A 19,332-nucleotide genomic window follows, 5' to 3' on the forward strand; every position below is an offset into this window, starting at 1 on the left:
CCCCATCGTTACAATGAATAATTTGAGGAATATAAAAATGTCTTCTAGAAGTAGCAGAAAATGTGATAGGATCATAATAATGAAAGTGTACAAAACTATGAAATTATAGGTGCCCAAAGTATATGAGGCAATGCTTCTTTCGATAGCCCAGCATCTGGGTCACTTCTGTAGTCAGGGACAGCAGATAATCTCTCTGTCTGCCCTGCTTCAGGAGAGAAAAGGAAATGAGGAGACTTCATTATTTTAAAGCCAGAGGAATCTAGGAAAGCCGGTCCATTTGCTTCTTGTACTTGTAAATATATAGTATGTTTGTAATCCTATGGAAAAATTCCTAGTGCTCCCTTTAACTATGTAAAGGAGGCTTGATGATGGGGCCCCTGCACAGTTCTGCAACCTCTCCTCTCTTCACTTGTCTCTCTTGAGCCCCTTGCCCAGTCCTTTGGAAAAACCAACAGGTTTCTGAATACTCATGCTTCTGCCTGGGCCCTGTCTGCCACCTGGAAGCAAAGTTCAGCCAAGGATGCAAAACCAAAGTAAAACTTGTACCCTAAAGAAGAATTCCCAAAATTGTCAACATTTTTAAAAAATAAAAGATGACTGTAACTTCACATACATTTGTAAGAAATAACAAAGAGACATGCTTTGTATACTTTCCTCAATTTCCCCCATTTTTCAGATCCTTGTCACCACTGTCAAGACTATTCCAGTTCTGCTTTAGATACACACACACACACACACACCCCTCATAGGCAGACCTGTTTTCAGTTTTTTAACAGCTTTGGGATATCACTGACATATAAAAACTGTAAATATTTAAGGTGTACAACTTAATGGTTGAATACATGTATATGTTGTGAAATGATCACCACAATTAGGCTAATAAACATGCATCACCTCTACATGGTTACCATTGTGTGGTGTGTATGTGTGTGTGTGTGTCTCCCCATTTCCTCCAGCTCCTAGCTCCTGACAACCACAATTCTGATCTCTACTTCCTAGTGTAACTGTTGCAGAGCCTGCACATAAATGCAGTATTTCTCTTTCTGTATCACAGGTGGACTTTTATTATAATTCTGATGTTGCCACATACTGGTCCTTATCAAATAAACTAAATTTTATGAGATATACTTTCTCATTTATAAAAAAAAAAGTAATGAAATTGCTTAATGAGTTATGGTGAAAATTAAATAACAGAATATTTTTAATAATTGCTACTATTTCCTAACAGATGAGCAGTGATTTAGAATGATGTCTGTTATTTTCCTGATTCCCTTTACCTGTGACTTTGAAATAAATTATTTAAAAAACACATATTAGTTTGATTTCAAAATTATTGCCTTTGCTTGGTTTTAATTAATAGAATAAATTGCTTAAATAATTACAGATTTCTAAAAGAATTTTATCTGATTGTAAAATAAATATTTTAGCATTATGAGTTTTTTCTTACCACCTTCATAGCTTCCCAGTCTTATTTATAATTATAATAGCCTCTTTAACTGAATATATTATTGGAAAGTTAATATCCTCCCCTGTTTCTGCAGTAATTCTATTTCATTGGAAATCTCCTTCTGTTTGCCTGGCTTTACTCAATCATTATTCATGGTAATATGGGAAGAGTCCAGAGTACTTTGTGGGATTTCTCAACAATGTCCTAAGCCAAACTTTGGTTTCTCCTGGTTTGCCTCTTTCTTCCCAGTGAGCTGATGGACTCTGACAGTCCTCAGGAATGAAGAAAAGCCAGTTCTCCCCTCTTTTCTTCCAGAATTTTTTCTGTAGTGGTTCCTCAGGCAGGCCTTGGTGAGATCTCCCTGTCCACTCCTCTAAAAATCCAGACCAATCATTCCTTTTGAGTGAATACTGTAAATCGACTTACTGGTTTTTAGAATTAATGCATATTTTATGTTATAACAAATTGCCAGATGTTTTTCAAAGTGGTTGTCCCTTTTTTCATTATCACAGGTCAGAAAGGAGAAGAGGGATGATATGGTATGTAGTGGTGAAGGCAGAGATGTACAGTAGATGTGACTTTGGATAGTCTTTTTTTGCTCTATAAATCTTGCTGACAATTGGAGGGGAGTGCAGGGCTCCAGGTGTGTGTGTATTTATGGGGTGTGAACAGGGGCAGGATAGGTGAGTTTATTACGAGGACCAAAAGAGATGAGTTCCTAATACTTCCTCCTTTCTCATGCCTCCTACAAATCCTATATTCATCCTTTTACTCCTTTTGAATCTCTGATTTGACCTCACATCCTGGGCCCCAGACACCTAAAGTTTCCCTCCAGACTTCATGTGAGAAGTTTTTATGAGGGCAAGAGCTTCTGGAATGTGAAGAAAGAGATGCTTGGCAGTACAGGGTGTAAAAGCTGACTTTTTAATCAGGATTCCTTCTATTTAGCCCTCAAGAACTCCCTTACTTCCCAAACTCAAACACCCAGTACCCCTTATGCATTTCTGAGTAAGTTGAGATAGGGCAGTTTGGGACTGTAAAACCTTGGATCAATCTATAATTTGAAAATTACACTTACATAGAGGACCTGATGTTTTTGAGCTTGTCTGAGAAGAGATAACAAAAAATTCATCTGGAAAATGTGGGAGGGAATCAGAGGCCCAAGAGGGATGAGAGGGTGGGAGGGTAGGAGGGTAAGAGGATGGCACTGGCTGATGTCCCAGGAACCACCTCTGAGACATCAGGTTTAAAGTGGGAGAAATCAGTGAAGAAATCAGAGTTTGTCAATACAAAGAAACATGGGCTTTTGGTCGGAAACCTGAATGAAGCTTGCTCCTTCTCCTACCACCCAAAGTCTGTCTCTGGAGCTCACCACATTGCTGTGATCCATATTCCAGCTTACTATGCACTCGGGTATCAGGGAATAAAAAGTCCTCCTTAGGGCTTTGTGTCCCCCTCCATTTCCTATACCTCCTGCTGGGAAGGAATCTAAATGAGAGATCTCCCACTTTGGGCCCATGAATTTTAACTGTTTCAGTCTGAAAAAAACCACAGGCCACAGGAAGTAATGTGGTTTGATTGTGCTCATACAGAACAAATAAACAACAGGCATTGAGATAAGTATCTGAGTAAACTTTAAAAACAAAACAGAGAAGACAGGAAAAATTGTTATTTAACATTTTTCAAAGGAGTTGGTATCAGTGTTCATACCAGAATTTACATGCACCACAGCAATTACGTTGATTGCAAGGGCAATAGTGGAACAGAACTCTGATTATCGTCAGCATGTTCAATGCAATTAAAATATTAGAGTTGTATAACTGCTTGTTTTTCTATTCTAATATCATTCCCTATGTGCAGCACCTTGTAATAGATCTGGGACAAAAAGGAACAACACAGAAAAGTTCCCTTCCTGCCTTCATAAAACTTACTGTTGTTTGGTGCAGAGCTGCATGAGGAAGGATACTCGATGATAGTATTATATGATAAAAAGGTGATAAAAAATGCCAGCTCTCAGAATGTAATTTGTACAAAATGTAGGTGATTATGATTGCACTTGAAAAGCATCACAAGTTTATTCATTGTTATGAAAAACTTACTTCAGTATAGCTCAGTGATTATGCCTGCATGATTTTCAGTTCCTGCCTCGTAGATGTAAGTGATTCAAAAGGAGTTTCTAAGCCATGATTACTTTACATTTCTGTGGGTTACAAACAATACCAAAATCTTTGTGCTTTAATTCACCAAACATTGGCTTCTCAGTCACCCTACAGGGTCTCCCATCGGTTCATGTGTGAAGTTTGCCATGCTCTGCAATTCTGCCAGTCAGGGGTCCGTGGTGGAGCTTCCACCATCATGCAATTGCCCCATCTAGAACATGTCATCAGAACAAGAACAAGATAGACACACAGCACAAAAGTCTGTATAGGAAATACAAGATGTTTCAGTCCTGCCTTTGACTGAGATTAAAAAGGACAAATTTTTCCCAAAGGAAGTGGGGAAAGGTAGAAAAATTATGGAGGTGTGTTACTCAGTAAAAGATTATGCTTGAATACTACCATGTATAACCTCCACGTTCTCACCTGCTTCCTAGTTGTTGGGTAACAAGGCACTGACTTGGTTCTACTATGGTTAATTTCTTTCTTACCTGCCTGCATAATAGGAACTGGTAGCTAACTGGTATACTCCTAAGATTCAATGACATTTTGGAAAAATTTTCTCCATAGGCTCACACTGAAGAAATTTTTAAATTTTATTTTTACTATTCACAATGATGGCTGCTGATAGTCACTATGTCTGCTCATATTTACAGAGTTTTATAACTGATTATCTTTCCCACCACAGTCTGCAAGAGTTCAGGAGCCATGCCTTTCCAGATCATTACTTTATCCTTTGTGGCTTGCCTGGGGCTTGAATATAGCATAAGCTCAACAAATAATTATAGGATTGAATTGAAAGGCTGAGTATTCAGGCTGTATCATTGTACTTCACATTTTTTCTTACACAAACATTCTTGCCAGAGTAAGCCAGGGCAGGAATAAAAATGTAGTGACTGAGTGCTTAGCTGGTGCAAGTCCTAGAACATACCCTTTCCTGGCACCCTACTTGGTGCCCCCCCACTGTTATTGTTTTGTAAGTTTCAATTCTACTTCCTTTCTTTCATTTCCCCTTCTCAGATTTTAAGTTTCATTTCTTCCCAGTTTCTCTAGGGAAACTCCCTTGTGAAGACCAGTTTTCTGGCTTGGTGAGTGAATCTTGCCCATACCTGCATCTGATCTCCACTGAGTCAAGACTTCTGCACTTCAGCCTAAAGGTTTGTGGGGCAGTTTGTGAAGGCAAAGGGCAGGAAGTTTGGGAGGAACAGATTGAATGTGTTTGGATGAGTTTAATTTGTGGTTCTGAAGCTGCTCTGAACTCACCCAAGAGCCAGCTTGTATGTTTAATGCAGAAGAGAGGTGCATGGAGTCTGGGGGTGGCATGACCGCTGAAAAAGGGAGACTTAAGAACACTGAGAGCCTTGTTTGTTTCTTGGAGGGATCATTGTTTCTCCAGGCTGAATTACTCTCATCTTCTTTCTATTCTGTAGTTTCGACTTTTCTACCTTGCCAAGGTGAGCCAGAATAACTTTTTTTTTTCAGATACAGAAAATCTCTTCCTCTTTTCCTCCAGCAAAGCCTATGAGATGGAGCTCTGTTTTCCCTCTTCATAAAAGCCCAAACTCCTGGACAGAGCCAGTAGAGACAAGAGTGCTTATCTGGACTTGTGGGAGGGAAAGCGATCTTAAGGGCTATGCCGGGCAGAAGACACTCTTGAAACTTATCCTTTTACTCTTCTTGTCCTGATAACTTCTAGGAAGCTGTCCAGAATCTTCCTGATAAATCACCAGACTTTTGGCCAGCCTGATGAAAGAGGCTGGATGATCAGACTGCTGTGCATCTCTGCAGCTCCCCCATGGTCACTTGTCTCTCTGGAGCTCCAGCCACAGGGAATTTGTTCTCTTTTGAGTGTGCATGGCTTACTCTCACCTCAGCAGCACCCCATGACACTCTGGTGTCTACTCCTGATTCAGAACTTGTCCTCCATCATCTTAGACAAACCTTTCCATTGATTTTTTAGCTCAACTCCTTACTGCATTTTCCCTGCACAGAGCTAAGGAAAGGAGTTGGTAATTTCTCAGAAATAACTCCATCTTAATCTCACCTCTGAATACCTTGTAACTGATCTCTATGTTATATATTTTGATGTGTACTTTCCTTTCCTCTCACTTTTCAGAAGTCATTGGTCTGTGTCTTACATCTAGACAAGGTTCATATCTGGTTTATATTGTTTACTCAGGGGGCTAGTACAGGGTCCAATGGATGGGAGAAAGTGGGTTTTGAAATTTTAAAAATATTTTTGATTAAATTCACAAGAATAAAAGCATATAGCTATGATGAAAGAATTGTATTAACACCTACTGAGCATTCAATAAATATTAAGCATCTATAAAAGATTATATTCTGGGTGAGTGAGAGAAAATAAACAAATAGCAAAAGAATAATGCAGTATGAGAAAAGATGAAAACAAAGAAACAATAGCACTAAGAGACAAAAAGCCCACCACAAGGCTCTGTATCTATGATGTGCCCTGGTAAAGGGCTTTGCAATTTAAAATAGATTTCAGGTTAGGTCTCAGTGTGGGAAGGTGATTTTGAGCTGAGTTTTCAAGGAATTGATGGATTTAAGATGAATTTTTGCCCAGAGTGATCAAGGAACACATAAGGCAACCAGTGTGGGTTGGGGAGGAGTAGGAGCTGGACTGAGGGGATGAGGCAATAGGAAGGGATATATAATGTGAACCTAACTCTACCATGTTAAAGACTGACTCAAACTGAATGACATGTATTTTTTTTAAAGATTTTATTTATTTATTTGAGACAGAGAGAATGAGATACAGAGAGCATGAGAGGGAGGAGGGTCAGAGGGAGAAGCAGACTCCCTGCCGAGCAGGGAGCCCGATGCGGGACTCGATCCCGGGACTCCAGGATCATGACCTGAGCCGAAGGCAGTCACTTAACCAACTGAGCCACCCAGGCGCCCCTGAATGACATGTATTTGAGCAGAGGAATGGCAAGATTAATGGAAGCTTAAAAAAAAAAAAAGTCTTTCTTGCTGGTGGTGTGAACAGTGATGAAAGCAGATTGTATAAGATGAATGACAATATCAGGGAGACTGGTGGGGAACCTATTCCAGAAATCAGGTAAAAGACTCAGTTGGATGGGATCTAATTTGAAGAGACAGACAGGGATGAGCCTGCCATAGCCTTATGGACATGGACTTCTATGACAAAATGACTGCTTTGAAAAAATTTGACCTCAGAGCTTGAGCTCTTGGGGGACAGGGCCATTTATGTGGGGCAGATTAAACCCTGGACTCCAAGGGGTGGTAAAAGAGGGAGCTCTGAATGTAGAGAAATGCAGAGGAATTGCAACACTTCTGAGTTCCCCAGGTCTCTGGATGCCAAGAACAGGCCCTGCTTTCCCACTGGCAGCTCCTGACCCAGGGAACAGAGGAAGTATCAAGGATGTTGTCTAAAATCCTCACAGGACTTTCTCTCCTTATTGTGGAGACACTTTCATTTTTCTCATCTAAACTGTGCAGACCTCTGTGCAGACAATCAGGATATAGTGAGATAAGGAAACTTAGGATCTAGTTGGCACTTACCCTACTGTAAAAACTTCTACATTTGTACCATCTCCAAGGGGAGCCTACATTTTGTCTCTGTATCGGTCTGTCTGGTTTAGGTGGAGAGAGTTTCAATGGTGTCACACTTCTTCAATGATAGAATAAAGAATAAATGAATAGAGGAAACATAAGCATTTATATTAGTTTTCTAGGGCTGCCATAAAAAAACACATCACAAATGGTTAGCTTAAATGAAATTTATTTTCTCACAATTCTGGAGTCTAAAAGTACAAGATCAAAGGTGTTGGCCAGGTTGGTCCTTCCGTGGGTGGTCATGGAGGATCTGTTCCATGTCTCTGCTAGTTTCTGGAGCTTGCTGGCAATCTCTGGTGTTCCCTGGTTTGTAGATGTACCACCCTGATCTCAGCTTTTGTCTTCACATGGCCTTCTCCACGTGTGCATATCCATCTGTATTTCTAAATAGCCTCATTTTGTGAGGACACAGTCATGTTGAATTAAGGCCCATCAGAATGACTTCATTTTAACTTGATCATCTGCAAAGACACTATTTCTATGTAAAGTTACATTTACACATACTAGGGGTTAGGACCTTGACCTCTTTTGGGGGAATACAGTTTAACCTGTAATAGCACCCAATGTGTTTGAAACAGAACAGACTTTATCTCTCTACCTATGGCCTTTGTTCCATACAAAGTGTAGAGTCTTCTCTCCCATGACCAACAGATTCCTCATTGGAATTTATGTTTCTTGAGTATCTGTCATGTGTGTGATCCTATGTGTATATGAACCTGTTCTTTTCCACCCTAAAAACACTCCTTTAGGTGCCCATTGACAGATGTTCTTGCTGTATGTCCAGGCCAAGGTAAAATCCCATCTACAAATACAAGACTCCCCAGAACCACAAAGCTGGTCTTGTTATCTCCATTTTACACGTCCATAGCAATGGGTATCCATCTAGTTCTTACAACCTTTACCTCTGTTTGTCTTTGTTAAAATCCATGCAGTAATGGAGAGAACTCTGAAAGAGGATCCTGAGGATGGTATGTCCACCCAACTCTACCTTTTATAATAGAATGGTCTCTGTAAAAGAATGATCTGTAGGTCATTTGATTCTATTTATACATCTGAAGAAAGGGAGTACTCTTATTTCTCAAGGATTTTTATATAAGGGATAAATAAGTCAAAGTGATTTGTAAATTGTAACTGATTATAAAATTGTTAGTGATAAAATCACCTCCCGATTGTGGCCCTTGCTGTTTCTGTAGGTGTCTCTGGGGAATGAATTTGAGGGCATGGGAAGGCTCTGTGCAGGACAGGTGCGTTTAGAGGTAAATTCTTCTCAACTATTAAAGAACTGTTAATAGATAGAAAGAAAAGATGAAAACCTGATGAGAAAGGTCTAATCATTTATGGAGAGATAAGGAGATTCTAGCTTTATGTATTCATCACATTTTGTGTTCCTGTGTCTGAGGCACTGTTCTAGGTACTGAGAATCCATCAGTGCACAAAACCATGCCTGATGTATGCGTGGATTACTTTTTAGGAGGAAGCGGAAGACATTTAAAGAAAGATGCTATATATTATATAGTAAAAATAAGAGAACTATAGCCAATGTACAGCAAGCGATAGTATCAGCAGTTTTGCTATAAAGAAGTTAAAGCAGGTCCTGATAAGAGGGCAGAAGAAGAGATTGAATGAAACAAAAGAGTGAGTTGTGCTGAGATCAGGGGAGAGTGGTTCCATGCAGAGAGACAAGCAAGGCCAAAGTTTCTGAGGCAGCAGTGGCTTTTGTGCTTTCGACATTAAGAAACTAGAGAGAAAGGCAGGATAGATGAAGCTCAATAGCAGTATCCTAAGTGAAAGAATTCAGCCTCAAAAGACCATATGATATAATTCCACTTTAATAAATTGACCAGAAAAGGCAAATCTATAAAAACATAATATTAATGGTCGCCTGAGGCTCAGGTTCAGAATGAGAGTGACTGCTAATGGCATTCAGTTTGTTTTCAAACGATGGAAATGTTCTAGAATTGGACTGTGTGGGTAGTTATACAGTTCCCTAAGTTTACTCGAATCATTATATTGTACTTTTAAAATGAATGCATTTGATATAAATATGACTTGATAAAATTTTTTTAAAATATGCAAAAATCAGGGGTAGGATCACTCCACGCAGGAGGAGAGCAGTGCAAAAGACCAAGGGCCACAGTGGGTTTAGTGTATTTCACATGGAGGATGTGTTTGGGGGTAGGGGAATAAAGACAGGAAAAATTGATGGGTTGCACAAGGTTCTTGGTAGGAAGGGCTTCAATTTGTCCTTCCAATAGAAGAAGAGAAACTAGCAAGCTTGCCCTGATGGGGTGAAATTTGTCATGCAACATAAACTGAGAGTAAAATGTTTGTAATTATTACCAAGAGCCCTTTTCATTCTGCTACTGACCCACTCCTCTTGTCTGTTTTCTTTTCTTTATTGTATATTAATGTTTTGCCCTGCTCTAAATCTCTACATAATCAGTATCCTTTCTATTTCTGCCTTTCTTCAACATTCCCGGCCCTGCAGGAGTCTGTGAGCAAGAACAGCCTCAGTTGTCAGGACAGAAGAAGCCAGGGGAACGCTGCAATGGATTTTCCAGTGCAGGTGAACATACAGAAGGATGTGACCTGCCCCATCTGCCTGGATCTTCTGACAGTGCCCCTGAGCCTGGACTGTGGCCACAGCTTCTGCCAAGCTTGCATCACTGCAAAGAGTAAGGAGTCAGGGGCCCTCCAAGGAGGGGAAGGCAACTGCCCAGTATGCCAGTGTAAATACCAGTTTTGGAATCTCCGACCTAATCAGCCCCTGGCCAATATAGTGAAGAAAGTCAGGGAGAATGTGAGCCCACAGCAGAAAAATCTCTGTAAGCACCATGGAGAAAAACTCCTGATCTTCTGTAAGGAGGATGAGAAGGCCATTTGCCAGCACTGTGCCCAGTCTGTGGAGCACCGTGGTCATCAAATATTCTTCATGGAAAAGGTGGTCATGGAATGTCAGGTAGGCCCAAAGGTGAAGGTAGATGGGGCAGAAAGGTACCTCAAGTGAATCCTTCACTTTTATAAACTACTTTCTTCCCTTAGTCATCATAGAACTGAGCTCTGCTATCTCTTTCCATACCCTTTGCTCAGCTTCTGAGATTTAAAGGATATTTTTGTGCATTCTTTCATTTGATCAGAAATAAGTCTAGGCTACAAAGAGCAGTCGGATGAGTGGAGAAATGCTTCCCAAGATAAATTCTGATTGTGCCTTTGAGCAGAAGGGTTTCTAGGGAACACGGTTGGTTGGATGTGGGGAACATGTCACTGAGATGAAAGGACTTTCCTTGCTGCAGGATCAGTTCTTCCTCTAGGAAAAGAGATAATCAGGTTACTCTTAATCAAGGGATGGTAGCTTGCAGCACCCAGGGATACAGAGTACATTAATCTCTTCAGATTTTTGTCTACATCCTAGATTCTAATCACCAGTTTCATTTCTGTAACCTAGTCTCTTCTGAGAGGAGTCTGTTTTCTTTCCTCTATCCAGGTGTTAAGAAAGCTCATAGCTTGATTCTGGTGATTCTTTTCTCACAGGAAAAGCTCCAGGCAGCTCTGAAGAAGCTGAGGAAGGAGCAGCCGAAAATGGAGGAGTTGGAAGCTGACATCAGGGAGGAGAAAGCTTCCTGGAAGGCAGGAAGAGATATTTCCTGAGGGAGTTCTGAAACAGAAAACTGGGCAGCACCTCAGTCCAGTCACAAGGAGGCCCCTTCCTCTGTTACCTCAGAATTAATGAGTTCAGGGGATTCTCAATTAGTCCTCATTTCATTCCTTCCCTGTTGGGGTTGGGTGCCAGTGAGTACAAATATCACAAGTGAAACCAAATATTTGGAGGTGAAGGCATGGAGGAAAGCAATGCAAAAATGACTCATGAATCCCATGTCCCATATCCATCATCAACTTTGAGGCACTAATACTTCCAGAAAACACACTGAGAAAAGCCCAGCATTCCCTACTTAGGAGCTGTGGGTGGAAGGTCTTCCTATGCAGTGTGGCATGATTATCCAGGACAGGTGTCTGCAATCCAAGCCTCATCCAGGTGTCACTTTGTGTCTCAGGGTGGGCCTTGTTAAAGTAGACTTTAATATATTCCTTTGGGAGAAACTCAAGAGAAAATAGTGGGGAAATGGCTTTCTCAGTAGTTGCTCACTGCCTGTTCCCTTCTCTTTGAGAAGTCCCTGAGGAAAATAGTTCTTGTCTTGGCTCCCAGGCCCAGACAATGTAGGCCCTTGGCCAGACAGACTGACTGCCTCTTTCTCTTCTCATCCCCAAAGAATCATATGCAGACTGAGAGACAAAGGATTCTGAAAGGGTTTAATGAAATAAGAGCCACCCTGGACAGCGAGGAGAAGAGGGTGCTGCAAAAGCTGGAGGAAGATGAAGTGAATGTGCTGGATAACTTGGTAGTGGCCAGAGACCAGCTGGCCCGGCAGAAGCAGTGCTTGAGAGAGCTCATCTCAGACATTGAGCATCAGATATGGGGGTCGTCAGCAGACACAGTGCAGGTAAGTCTTGGGTTGGAGCTCCTACATGATGAGATTCAGGGGCAATACAGAGACAAAATTTCCTTCTCTGCTGGGTCCCCGCACTTTCTTCCCCCTGGTGACATTCAAGGCTCTTGGGCCCCTCAGTACCTCTTCTCTGTCATTTCAAGTGTCCTAAGGATAATTCAAAGTATGAACGACAAGGGAAATTGCCATTGTTAGTAATTTATAAAAGGCAGTGCAAAAAATTTGGAGAGAAATTCTTCAAAAGCTCCCATTATCTGTCATCTTGCATTTGTAAGGCAACTCTTCACTAAGTTTAGTCAGATAACACAAATCTCTGTTTATGTTTGATTTTCTTGTTGTGTTGAGTCCAGACTGTGCAATACCTGTGGTTTTGATTTGCATTTCCTGAGTGTAGACCAATAATGTTGAGCATCTTTTCATGTGGTTTATTGGACATTTGTATATCTTCTTTGGAGAAACATCTATTCAAATTCTTTCCCCGTTTTTCCAATTGGGTTGTTTGCTTTTTGTAGTTGAGTTGTAGGAGTTTGTTGTATATTCTCTATACTAATACCTTATCAGATATATGATTTGCAAATATCTTATCCCTTTTTGTGCATTGTCTCTTCGCTGTCTTCCTGGTGTCCCTTGATGCACAGAAGTTTTTAACTTCGTTGTGGTCCAACTTAGTTATTTTTATTTTATTCCCTGTGCTTTTTTTGGTCATATCCAAAAAACCATTACCAAATCCAGTACTGTGAAGATTTTTCTTTTTGTTTTCTTCTAACAGTGTTATACTTTTGGATCTTAAGTTTAGATCTTTAATTGATCTTAAATTATAATTTATATGTGATATAAGTCATCCATATTTAAAATTATTGTAACCGTTGTATTATGTTGAGCCTTTTTTGGCAGAAATAATTTGTTAAAAAGGGTGAGGAGATGGTAGCCAGTGAAGGGATGGGCTGTATGGGATATTTGTTTGTCCAACCTCAATTCATTACCTTTTTTTTTTTATAACAACCTCTTGAATTACCCATTAAGGAACCATCCTTACCCTCAGTCCATGTAGTTGGTTAGGTTTTATAAAATCAGCAGCATCAGGGAGGTATGTGTCTCTCAATTCTAGGTAAATCAGAATATCAGATTCCTATATGTTTACCAATGATGCAGTAATTATTTTAAGATATGCACCTGACCCAATTTAGGTCAGTTTTTATGGCTTAGAATTTTACTATCATGACTAGAAAGAAAAATTCTCTTTTTCACTAAGTAATATATCAGGGATTATCATTTAAACCAGGAGATTCAAGTTGATTCCATACAGTCTAAGAAGAAAGTCAATATTGCAGGTGGAAAATAGAATTTTGAGAAGAACAGATTCTGATGACAAGATTTTCATTTAAAAACCTAGGTATGACTAAAGTTACACCTGCCCTGGAATTTATTCTTCTTTCTTTTGAATTTAAACCAGTTTTAGTCATATACAATAACAACAAAAAAAGCTTAATACAGAGAATAAAACTTTATCTGAGGATGTAGAGCCAACTGGTGGCCAAGTCATTGTTGGTATAAAAGGGGTTAGGCTAGAGAGAGGGAAACCAAATATATTGTTACATTTCTGTTCAAAAAATAAGGCAAATAATGGCTATGCTGGGAATAAAAAGATGGCTAAAATATTTTGAGGATATAGACTGGACTGACAATACAATATTGGAATTCAGAGTAGGATATTATAGTTTCTAAAACAGTGACTTAAGTAGATATTGGTATCGTTTTGGACAATGGAATGTAAATAGTTGGGAAATAGTAAGTTACATTTTAGACTTCCTCAGGTTCTGGCTCCTGTGGCTTATTTCATGCTTAAAAATTGGGAAGATTACTTGTAGGTAGTGTAGAGGAGGTATATAGAATGAGTAGAGGGAAGTCAGAGAAACATTTGTTTGAAGTTCTTGTTTACTTGTACCTGCAGCAAAAGAAAGTATACTTTTTGAGAACTATTATTATTGATTATTCATATTTGACTTTTCAGAGCCTGGAATGATGTCTGGCAAATATGGGTTTCACTTTTATTTGTCTCTAGAATAAATAAAAGCATAATGAATTAATGAGGTCTTCTCATGAATGTATTTTTTTAAATGTCAAGTCTCTTACCTTCTTTTTAAATATATCCCATCTCCAAATACTGGAAATCATCTTTCTAACATCCTCACATGAGTCCTTGGGATGGTTGATCTTGGTCTTATCTCTACATTTTGTCCTCCATACTCTGATAATCTATTCACATCATACCAAGGGGCTTTAGGGATCTAAGGTGGATAAAATTTTTTAAGGTAGGAGGGCTTATAACTCCTGGGAGGGTTGCCAGACAAAATACAGGATGCATAATTAAATTTTAATTTCAGATAAACGATAAATTGGGTTTTTTTTTTTTGGTAGAAGGGTATCCTGGTATCCTAAATATTGTAGGAGGCATACTTAAACTAAAGCATATTTGTTATTTACCTAAAATTAAATTTTAACCAGCCATTTTTATTTTCTAAATATGGCAATCCTATACTTGACTCATGTTTTCTCTCTTCTCCCCAGGATATGATTTATGTCATGAAAAGGTATGTGTGGGAGACCAGGTATGGTCCTTTTTTATGTGAGGACAGAATTAGAGCCATGAGAGTTATCTTGGGATCAATCAAAATTAAAAAAAAAAAAAAACACAGAGCTGGGGAATTTGGGAATTATATCATTTCAAATTTTTGATCAAAGATGAAGGTTTTCAATGGAATTTGGGTGGTGGGAGGTCACAGAGCTAGGGACAATAAGACCATGATTTCACTCATTCTGGTCAAACCTCAGTCTCTGCCTCAGTTTGTTTCCATATTTCATAGGTGCCTATCTTATTTCAGAGAAGACCCTATCTTCCATCTGCCAGGCCCCCAAATTTTCCACAAGGACAGCTCCTTTGCATTTATTTTCTTCCTGATGTTAGAAGAAACAAGATCTTTCTAGTGGTTTTATTTGGACTTCCAAAAAAAAAAAAAAAGTCTCCAGTTTTGGGGAATAGTGGCTTTCATCCTGGTGCCAATAATTAATCTCACCTTGCTTACACACTTTAGCATCTTGTAGAAAATATGGTCTTCTTGTGTCTAAAGTTGCCTACCTACTTGGCAGTATAAGGTCTTCCCAAACACATGAAATTCAGACCACTATTAATTTGGTGTCATAACTTCTCCTTTTCCAGATATTTGTAATGTTTCCCCAGAGAATATAACCTCAAATATCAATATCTGGACTTCTGTACTGGGATAAGAGGCTTTGGAGACCCTTCAGACTTTTAATACAGGAGCTCCATACTTGATAACCTAAATCCTTCAGTAGCTGGGCTCTGGAGCTTCTTTACTGATCACCTGCCTGGGAACTCACATCTTTGGCCTGTCCCAGGTGGAACCACTAAGATGGCAGTGACTACTTCATATATCAAATACTTTTTTTTTTAGAGGTATCAAATACCTTTTAAAGGCACCATTATTTAATCTAGTTTTATTATTTTTAAGGAATAGAGTATGCAGTTAATTTTTCCTTTTTAGAATGAAGAGCATGAGCTTCTTTGAGGTGATCTTCTGAAGGTCACACAGAGGTAAATGGAAAGGTAGATATGAGCATATTTCTTCTGGTTGCAGCATCAGTGCTCATTCCATTCTCCCCCCCCTCCTCAGTGTCTCCAGTGGAGAGAATTCAAGTGCATCAGTGGAGTGAAAAGTAAGGGAAACAGTGGTCCTGCAGAGACACAAGGTCAGAAGTGTGGGGTGATCAATTTTTGTCTTCTCTAGGAGTGAGAGCTGGACCTTGAAGAAGCCAAACATTGTTTCCAAGAAACTGAAGAGTACATTCCTAATTCCAGATTTGAATGGGATGCTGCAAGTGTTTAAAGGTAAGGAGAGTCAGAGGAAGTTTGTGGGTGTGGAATTCTTGTAGTATCAGGGCAAAATGGGAGAGAGGATGTTGTTTCTAGATGAGAGAAGATCTAGGCTTGACAATGAGAGATAGATCTCTAATGCTGAAGGTGTGATCAGACCTAAGGGGGAATGGTCAAGGTGTCTGGTTCATCATCTCATTCACCAGTTCATAGCCTCACAGGACTCCCCTCCCTATCCTTATTCTAGTGAGAAGATAGATATCAGTGTTTACTCCTTGCTTCTAACAACATCATTGAAACTTTTGTCATTTCAGAGCTGACAGAGGCCCAACGTTACTGGGGTAAGAAGGAGTTACAGGTTCTTCAAATCACCATATTCTGATCCCTTTTTAGACGTTGTGGTTACTATCAGGCCCTATGATCTTAGCTTCATGTGTTCCTCCCCAAACACCCATTCATACAACAGTTCTTAAGTGTTCTACTCATCTCTGACCCATCAGCATAAGTTCCTCCCAGTCAATTCCTGATATTCCACCTCCAATGTCACAAGACACACCTACTCTGTATCTATCACCTGACCCTGTCATTTTTCCTACAGTGGACATGATCCTGAAGCCAGTCAATGCTATTTCGAATATTGCCCTTTCTGCTGATAAAAGACAAGTGACAGCTGTGCACAACTTCTCGCCTAAAAATATATTTCTATGTGATTTCTCTGCTTTTGATGTCTTGGGCTGCCAATATTTCTCCTCAGGGAAGTATTACTGGGAAGTAGATGTGTCTGAGAAGATTGCCTGGATCCTCGGGGTGTACAGTAAAGTAAGAAACCTCAAGAGAAAAGGGAGCTCTGGGTTTGTTTTTGATCCGAATGTAAACCGTCCAGATGTTTACTCCAGATACACACCTCAATTTGGCTACTGGGTTATTGGGTTACAGAATGGATCTGAGTATAAGGTCTTTGAGGAGTCTTCCACCTCTGATTCCAAGGTCTTGACTCTTTTTATGCCTGTTCCTCCTTGTCGGGTTGGGGTTTTCCTAGACTGTGAAGCACGTATTGTCTCATTTTTCAATGTCACAAACCATGGGTCAGTCATCTACAAGTTTTCTAATTGTCAGTTTTCTCGGACTACTTGCCCATATTTCAATCCTTGGAACTGTCAACGCCCAATCACCCTGTGCACACCGACTTCCTGAACCTTCTTAGTCCCTCTCCTACTTCTGTGTAACGCCCCTTGTCCTGGGGTTCATCTACACCTGAGCTCATCTGCACCATTCTGAACACATCTCCTTCTTTTCTCCATCTTTCAGTTTAGAATGTTTTTGGAATAGTCTGCTAGACTGCTGTAACAAAGTCCCCCCAAACAAAGGCTAACAACAGAAATTTCTTGTTTCACAGTTCTGGAGGCTGGAAGTCTAAGACCAAGGTGTCAGCAGAGTTGTTTTTTTTTTTTCTGAAGGTTGTGAGGGACGGGTCTATTCCTTGCCTTGCAGATAGCTGTCTTCTCTCAGTATCTATTCAAATCATCTTCCCATTTTGCATTTCTCTGTGCCTAAATCTCCCTTTTTCTAAAAGGACACCAGTCAGATTGGAAAAGGACCCACCCTAATTACATCATTTTAATTTAATCACCCCTATAAAGACCCTATCTCCAAAAGGTCACATTCTCAAGTATTGGGGGTTAGGATTGTAACATATGAATTTGGGGGGAACACAAGTCAACTCAACAGTCTTTTACACATCCCTACCATGCAGTGAAAGCTTGATGTTTTCTTCCTAATATTTTGTTTTCATTAGGGGAGAATGCTTTATTTTTCCTTATTAGTTTTTGCTTAGTATTAGGAGAGACTGCTTATTTACAAAGGGAACACATCTAATCCCTTCTATTCTGTACCTCCTCTGACATCTCTTTTCCTCATTCCTTCTGCTGTTTAATGGAATTAACAAAGGAAAAGTTATCAATTCTATCTAAGTGCATAGGACATAGAACAATGCATAGGAATCTGTCACTAGGTACTGGATCCTTCAGAGTGTATTGCCTTATCAATGGCACCCCTTTATGTATCACAGAGTTCAAGCAGAAGCACATAAAAAAATATTTATCAAGAGTAGATTTTTGGTGCTCAGAGTTTCTGAGGTCAAATCTTGTCTCATTACTTAAAAGCCGTGTAAACTTGAACAACTTACTTAGCATCTCTTGGTCTCACTTTCCTAAAATAAAAATTGCTGTTAAAGATTCTACTTATTTCCTAGGGTCACATTGAGAAACCAAATTTTATTAGATGTGAAGCACTTACCTAAGAGTCTTATATGTAAGAATAAATATTTTTATTGCTGAAAAAAGAAAGCTGTATCGATGAGAAACAATTTTTTTGTTTTGTTTTGGTTTGGTTTGGTTTTGCTTTAATAAAATGATAATTGACTCTATTGAAGTCTCATTTCTCAGATCTTAAAATCCCATGCAGACAGTATGGCTTTTCATGATGTGTCCTGTAGAGAAGGTCAGGTCTAGGCTCAGCTGTGCTTATGAGAGACAGCCTTCTGGTGCTCAGTTCTTTTCCTTGTGGTGAAACACCTGAGTATGCCACTGCATTTACCACCCTCTGCACTCTCCCCCTCTCCTCCCCCTCTCCCCCCTCATTGTCCCCCTTCTCCCTCTTCTCCTCCCCCTCCTCCTCCTCCTTCTCCCCATCCTTCTCCATCCTCTCCTCCTTCTCCTTCTTCTTCTTCTTTAAAGAATATGAAATGAAAGATAGAACTACCTAGGACAGTGAAGACACAGATTGTTCTTTGAGAAGCATGCATTATAAATTAGGGCAGGCTACGCCACTATACAAAATTTCAATCAAGATTTGTAGGACCTTAGAGAAAGATGAGTATCTTGGCCACGCTGGATAAAAATGAAAATGTCTGCCATGGGATCAGTGTATATATCTTTACATGTCTATCTATATGCACACACATATATATGTACACCTATGGGTATATATACACGTAACCATTTGTATAAATACATGTACATATATTAATATTATCTTGGTTAGTCTTTACAAATATCTTAAGAGGGAGATATTTATATCAGGAGATTAAAAGAATTTATAAACTAGAAAAAAAAAGGACTTTATAAACCATTAGAATTTTCTCCTATGGTCCCAAAGCTAGAGAGTGAGAGAGGCAGCTGTGTGTTACTCCAGCATCTGTTGCTCTCCTCTGCACCACACCACAGACGGGGCAGCAGCCTGACTCCCAAGGATGTGGGGAAGAAGGGAGAGCCGGGAAGTGCTACCTGCAGGGGAAGTCTGGTGCATCTTAGGGAAAACCTTAGGTGCCATGAAATGCAATTTGATATGCTTGATCCTAAATGAGATGGAAGTAGGTCATGACCATAGGCATATTATGCCAAGCTTCTTCATGGCCACGTTCTATTGTAGATGACATGAAGAAAATATCCCGCTTTTTAGTGTAGACGGTGTAGACGGTGAACATTGGAATTGGACTGGCCTCTGAAAACAGATCAAATTTTGCATAATGATGATATAGTTCCTTTGCGGCCCTTACCAAATTAACTAAGTTCTATGGGATTCAATTTCTCGTGTATAAAATAAATAAAAATTATAAAACTTACCTGATGGGGATGTTGTGGGAATTAAATACTAGGAAATTGGTGATAACCTGCTGTCTTCTAGCACAAAAGTTCCGCCCCAGACTCGTGCCTATTAGTGTTTTTATTGGTT

The 19,332-nt window shown here is 39.7% G+C and overlaps 1 protein-coding gene across 3 annotated transcripts; it reads left to right on the forward strand.

Moving 5' to 3' along the window:
- Window positions 1–4,586: 4,586 nt before the first annotated feature.
- On the forward strand, window positions 4,587–18,025 carry TRIM22 (tripartite motif containing 22). 3 transcript variants are annotated; one of them, XM_045894263.3, is made up of 9 exons: window positions 4,638–4,760; window positions 8,397–8,447; window positions 9,692–10,162; window positions 10,735–10,830; window positions 11,472–11,702; window positions 14,277–14,299; window positions 15,515–15,615; window positions 15,915–15,941; window positions 16,199–18,025. In XM_045894263.3, the coding sequence occupies exons 2-9, from the start codon at window positions 8,424–8,426 to the stop codon at window positions 16,792–16,794; spliced, it is 1,569 nt and encodes a 522-aa protein (XP_045750219.1). In that variant the 5' UTR covers window positions 4,638–4,760; window positions 8,397–8,423; the 3' UTR covers window positions 16,795–18,025. The 3 variants fall into 3 exon arrangements, with proteins under 3 accessions (XP_045750220.1, XP_045750219.1, XP_045750218.1); XM_045894262.3 differs by having other exon boundaries at window positions 4,644–4,760; window positions 8,397–8,459; XM_045894264.3 differs by lacking the exon at window positions 8,397–8,447 and having other exon boundaries at window positions 4,587–4,760.
- The last annotated feature ends 1,307 nt before the right edge of the window (window positions 18,026–19,332 follow it).

The sequence above is a fragment of the Mirounga angustirostris genome, unplaced genomic scaffold (genome assembly GCF_029215605.1).
Source record: "Mirounga angustirostris isolate CCGP_5_RB_7025 unplaced genomic scaffold, mMirAng1.0.hap1 SCAF_13, whole genome shotgun sequence".
Lineage (NCBI taxonomy): Eukaryota > Metazoa > Chordata > Mammalia > Carnivora > Phocidae > Mirounga > Mirounga angustirostris.

Coding starts and splice junctions, on each gene's coding strand:
- TRIM22 (XM_045894262.3), top strand. CDS start 8,424: ATGGGAAGGCTCTGTGCAGGACAGGTGCGTTTAGAG. Junction 8,460..9,691: donor CAGGACAGGTGCGTTTAGAG/GTAAATTCTTCT, acceptor CCGGCCCTGCAG/GAGTCTGTGAGCAAGAACAG. Junction 10,831..11,471: donor AGGAGAAAGCTTCCTGGAAG/GCAGGAAGAGAT, acceptor TCATCCCCAAAG/AATCATATGCAGACTGAGAG.